The sequence below is a fragment of the Dermacentor silvarum genome, chromosome 1, assembly GCF_013339745.2.
Source record: "Dermacentor silvarum isolate Dsil-2018 chromosome 1, BIME_Dsil_1.4, whole genome shotgun sequence".
Taxonomy (NCBI): Eukaryota; Metazoa; Arthropoda; class Arachnida; order Ixodida; family Ixodidae; genus Dermacentor; species Dermacentor silvarum.
In genome coordinates, this window is record NC_051154.1 from 57,960,768 (window position 1) to 57,966,767 (window position 6,000).

The following is a 6,000-nucleotide window of genomic DNA, read 5'->3' on the forward strand; positions in this document are numbered from 1 at the left end:
AAGCATGTATGTGGCCGGCAGTCTCAGTGTCAAACACATACCAGAACCAATCAAGCTCAGTCACAGTTCTAACACAAACAGCTTATTAATTCTTATATTAGTTTTGTTAGTTAATTACTTCATTGTTTAGGGGCCACAGTTCTGATTTGGTATGCGCACTTAAGCGAATAGACACATATTGCAACAGTCTGCCATTGCAGCTTCATATCACGTGACTTGAACGGTACATACATGAAAGCTGCAGCTCAGTAAAACGGTGTCTGCAACTTCTTGTGCACAGCACTTTGCTTCCTTGGCGATGGAAGGAATGCTACAAAGCCACCCACGTACGAAATTCTCCAAAATTCCCGCCACAGCACAGCTCAGCTGAACAGATATACTGTGGCGTCATGCATTCACCAATAGGGCCTCGCGTTTTGTACTACTCGAAACCAATAAGCGTGGTATGTAGGGCTCCGTTGACGGGTGTTTTCATGCCGCCCTGGGCAGCCCATCAGGCCCATCACTATCGTCATAAGGTGCTGCAATGGAAGTGAAAAACTTAAACTACTGAAACCACGAACGCCTGTGCACGATGTGCCGTGACTGGCCACTCTACCATTAGGGTGCTAACAACAGCTCCACCAGTAACATGTATTATGCAAAAAAAACTTTTCCCCCCAATTTTGTGGCCTTAAATATAACCCTCGTATTATATTAGGGTTTTTACGGTACTTAGTTCCTTATGAGTGTTACATAGACTACAATAAAACATGTAAAACTACTAGCAACCTATCAGAATGCATTTCCAGTGCCCCATTGCAGAGTACCTCTGCTGCGCTGACTGTTGGTATTTTGCAAGCGTGCCTACCATGCCCACCAAACTGACGACTAAAGACTGCCGACAAAACAGTTGGAGCCGGCTACAAATAGTCAAACTGCCAGTGGTTGGTTATCACAGCAAATCCAGCAAGAATGCTAGCACTTTACACTGCTATGAAATGCACAAAACTATGCACTCACATTCCATCAATAATGACTATTTGCTGCACAATTTGTGGCCAGTAAAAAGCACACAAGAGGAGTCCTTCATTCTCACGGTGCTATCACAATGAAATGGTAAATTTTCACTCTGGATTTAATGTGCATGTCAAAGAAAAGTGATGCAAGGTCACATTCCATCAAAAGGCTGCATTTTGATAACCTTTCCTTCTCGAAGTTATTCTGACTTAAACTGCTTCTTGCACAGATCACACCGAGATTACACAGATCGTTCACAGTGCAATGCGATGAACACTCATTTGGTGCAGTAACAAGAAGTAACAAAGGAGCTAGCCTGAAGTACACAGACTAAAGAAAATCACCACGGGGGCCCTTCTACAACTAGTACGAGTGAGGGTCTTCTGCAATGAAAATTTTATATGTGCTCTCTGTTGAAAAAGCGGATGTGTCCAGATGCCCTCACACATTCAAAAGTGTACCCTAAAGCCATACTGCATTTTCAAGCAGATTTATGTATCCTTCATCTTATTATTTATAACATCATGAAAACAAACCCATACCACTGCTGCCATCACTGTACTTCCGTTTAACATATGAACATTACTTCACTAAGCTGTTATTTCATTCACTCGAGCTGAACCAGAACTGCACCCGTTTCAGTGAACAAGCCCCCCAAAAAAGGCATTCATATACACTCAAAAACAGGAAAGGGAAATTGCTAGCTAACACCCGAAATACACGTGTTATACACCTATTCTCAATCATGAGATCTGGCTACAGAACACCTTTCTTGTGGAACTGATGCAAACAAAATGCCACACTTAGCACAGCACACTGCAAAAAGGAGATTAGAGCCTGTATTTTGAAGAATTCCATTTCATTTTTCATTCTTCTTTCTTTATGACAGAGTGCACCAATGGCACAGTGCAAGTGATGTTCAAGTCAATGACGAAGAGTGAAAAAGATGGAAAATGAAATCTAATTTACAAAATACAGCTCCAGAAGTATAAATGGTTCATACTTACAAGTAGATGAACAAAGATTGAAATGAAAGGATTCATGTGGATCGACTCAGTCCGGTACATTTCGTACAAGAAGTAGAGTGCAACTATTCGTTGGCATGGCCCACTGATGAGATCCGACTGCTGAATGAGCAAGGCCTGAAATAAATTCACATGCATAAAACTGCTTCTCAAACAAAATGAAGTATTCAAATAATCCTGTACCCATTTGAAAGTATTTCTGCTAGACAGTCAGACATCCACACTCAACTGTGCAAGAATCTTGTGCCTCTATGCTCGATAAAAAACTATGTTCCGAGGTTTAACATCCCCAAATTGGCAAAGGGGGTGGGGCACAATGGGTTATGAGGGACGCTGTAGTGGAGGGATACGGGTTAATTTTTGACCACCTGGGTTTATTTAATGTACATTTAAATCTAAATACAGACGTGTTTTTACATTTTGCTCTCAGCAAAATTCAGCTGTCATGGCAAGGAGCCTGTGACCTTGTGCTTGGCAGTAAAACACCATAGTCGCTGAGCTACGACAGTCGGTATATGTTCTGTTTAGCATTTTCCACACCTGGGTTATACATTTACCACACTATAGGTTATACATAACCTATAGCACAATGTTAATCTACTAGCATAAGGCTTCTACACAAAGTTCATAACGGTGACAACTAGCTGCTAAATGCGTTTAGAATTGAATTAGCATTGCTAGCACAGCACTGGTTCTTGCGGCATCATCCAACCCTTACAGCTGCAAGACAAAGAACCCCCCATCAATAGATAACAATAATATGGTGCTCAACAATGGTGTTTTTAAAAGTAGTATTCAAATTTAGTTCATACGACACATCAGAAGTCAGAACTGAACAATGCTTCTTGTACTTATGATGGAACTTGGGAGTGCCTAAATGGCATGACGTCACTTCCTGCTTTCAAAAGCATTTTATTTATTTAATTAATACTTCAAGGGTATTCAAGTAATTTTGTTTTCTTGCTTCCAAAAAAAAGGAGGAAAAAAAAAAGATTGTGCTGTTCGTGTTTCACTTAAGGCCGATACTACAGGTATCCGCAGCCGTGGCCTAGTGGTAGAACGCCCGCCTCGGCTGCGGGAGGCTGTGGGTTCGATTCTCACCGCCGCCGGGCACCCACTGGTTCAAAAGGGTACAAGCGTACCCCGGCCTGGCGTTCGGCTTCCTTCAGGGGTGATACGCTTGGAAAAGGAGCCTGCGCCCTGAATTCCCGTCGAAACCAACGTGAGCACGGAAATCAAGTGGTGTCTGGGCCGCTCCCATGGCGGTCATTTCCCATGTGGCGCCCCAAGCACCTATTGAGGTGGGGGCACCTCAACGCTTGGAAAGGGGTGTTTGACCTCAACCCGAAGGTGCCCCCACCTCAATAGGTGCTTGGGGCGCCACATGGGAAATGACCGCCATGGGAACGGCCCAGACACCACTTGATTTCCGTGCTCACGTTGGTTTCGACGGGAATTCAGGGCGCAGGCTCCTTTCCCAAGCGTATCACCCCTGAAGGAAGCCGAACGCCAGGCCGGGGTACGCTTGTACCCTTTTGAACCAGTGGGTGCCCGGCGGCGGTGAGAATCGAACCCACAGCCTCCCGCAGCCGAGGCGGGCGTTCTACCACTAGGCCACGGCTGCGGTACAGGCTATGTGACCTGTTAGTGCACTGTGTGGCGATTCTTGCGCAAATCATGAGCCTAAGAGGATGGGAAAGAGACGCTCTCCAGAGCACGAGAGCAGGTGATGCAATAGCAATGCTGGTTGCACATGGTGTAGCTTCCACACATTTAAAAAGGCACACACACACATATTTTCTTCTTAAGAGCATGCAGTTTTCCAGTGATTTGGGCATTCAGAAATGAAACATCATTATTCCCTCTCTTATTAGTCACAAAAATGTGCTTCGATTTCCAAGTATTTTTACTTTGAGCCCCTGCCTGGAGCTATTGCTGAATTACTCGTTTGTTCCCACCATTGCCTCCTGAGGAAATTCCACCACAGCAACAACCACCGCACTACCAGCCAATGTCACTAGGGCAGTGACCAGTAGTTGCTAGCATGATTGCCCAAGTGACTGCCAAGTATTTTCCAGGCTATGTGGCGATTATGTCGAGCAACTGGGTAACTGCACCCATTCCAATTCAGCTGATGGGATCAATGTCAGAAGTTTCATTACCTTTACTTCCAAGTTCCTGACCAAACAAATGCTCTGATGAAGAGGCAAAGATTATAAGGTTCAGAAATGTCCCTGCACTCTACTTTAAAACACTTGTTGAAAGCTTGAAGAACATTTTCATGGCATAACATGCTGCTATTTTCCAGTGCTTGCTAAATGCACCAAACTGGTCCTCCAAAGGATGGCCCTTCTATGCTACCAACAAAGCTAAGAGAAATTGAGCATATTGTGTGTTCAAACAAGTGGATGGCACAGTGCATTTTAACTGAGGCACAGGGTAATCTCAAAATTGCATGTAATGACCGTACTAGTGTCTGCCAGAGTATGACACTCAAATTTTTGTAACGTTGGACAAGTAAGAAGTGCCATGAGGTGTAGATATCCCATGCTGATTTCTGGCAGCAAGCTTTGTTGAAGATATTTTATTTGCATCAATCAATAGTTTCCTTCCACATAAATTGGAAGTGTTAACCAGGAATACTGTTAAAAAGTATTTTGCTCTATAGTCTTTCAGATTTTGTTATGGGCTTAGAAGCTGCTCAGTGAAAACTGGAGATAAAAGTATTATGCACTCAACAAACCAGGGCACAGCTGACACGGAAGTGGTCTTGCTTGGCGAAATTGTGCTGAAGTGCCTGGCCTAGGGATTCAAAAGTTTGCTTCTCTAGCTGCTCATCCTGCAACAAGCTGAAATAAACAAAAGTGTGCGAGGATAAGAACAGCTCAGATTGCAGTACTCACAGCAATTTTTTGCTTCCACGTTGGCGAAAAAAGAAAACGGGTCGTGAGTGAAGAGCAACTTATTACCTGAGTAGAAGAGCAAGTTCCTTTTCTGATAAAGCCATGAGTGAATGGAAACCTGGACACACACACAAAATGAACAAGCTGTAGTTGTCTTTAGAAGCTATCACTACGAGGTGTGAGCTTTTAAAGGCTATGCAACAAGACATTTGCAGTGATTATCTAGCTGTGCGCAAACCATTCACGGAAAGCGTCGTATAAACAACTCCTATGGAAAGCATATGTGCATGAAGTTCGCGATCGTAAGTAGGGAAACGATGAAATGGTAGTTTGACAGACAAAAATCGTCAGTCAGAGGCGGTTGTTCTTTAGCTTGTCGAGCTGATCACAGGAATAAAAACGCTTGTACTGCAAACGAAAGTTCTTACCGGAAGGTGGCTACTTATGTGAAATCGCCTTCAAAGAACATACATTTGGACATCAACTAAAGAAGAATTCATCATTACGTTGTTTTTTTCAAAACGTCCCATACACCACGATGTTTTTCACGCACTCGTGCAAACCTGCTACGGACGCCGTAATGACGATGCCGATTGGGCTAGTAAAGCATGGTAGTCGTTAAACAATTTTGTAAGTTTCAGTTTCGATAGGAGAAAGCTGGAATCCATGCTACCCCGAACGTTCAGCGCTTTCGAAGGCAAAACGACCTTTCAATTACGTCCCCGCTAACGCAGTACTGACACTTCATTTTCGACTTCACTTTTTTTTTTTTTGTTTTTGCGTAAATGAAGGTCCTGGACATGGACACCCCAGAACCACTAGCGAGCCTCAGAGTGCCATATAAATAATTTCCTAGCGTTTCTACAAACTCGGTGGTCTCTGCTGCATTGTGGCTGCGCAAAAAGTAGCAGCAAAACAGAAGACCGAGCGACCAAACCAACCAAACTAAGAAGTTTGATCAGCAGCAGTCAACGCACCTTGAAAACTCCCACATTTTTCAGCAATTCCTGCCATTGGTTCCATTCCTCGTGACTGGAAAGTGGGCGAGATCGTTCCATGCAGTTCTAAAGAAG

At 43.8% G+C, this 6,000-nt stretch overlaps 1 protein-coding gene across 2 annotated transcripts in view; it reads right to left on the reverse strand.

The window, feature by feature from the left end:
* LOC119463882 (CCR4-NOT transcription complex subunit 11-like) overlaps nt 1-5,498 on the reverse strand; it is a 43,481-nt gene extending 37,983 nt beyond the window's left edge. For both annotated transcript variants that reach the window (XM_049668508.1, XM_037724706.2), the window contains exons 1-4: nt 5,356-5,498; nt 4,994-5,045; nt 4,768-4,873; nt 2,007-2,141 (exon numbers count right to left, since the gene is read on the reverse strand). In XM_049668508.1, the coding sequence (XP_049524465.1) occupies nt 2,007-2,141; nt 4,768-4,873; nt 4,994-5,031 (279 nt within the window). In that variant the 5' untranslated portion in view covers nt 5,032-5,045; nt 5,356-5,498. The remainder of the gene's footprint in view (nt 1-2,006; nt 2,142-4,767; nt 4,874-4,993; nt 5,046-5,355) is intronic.
* Between the last annotated feature and the right edge of the window lie 502 nt (nt 5,499-6,000).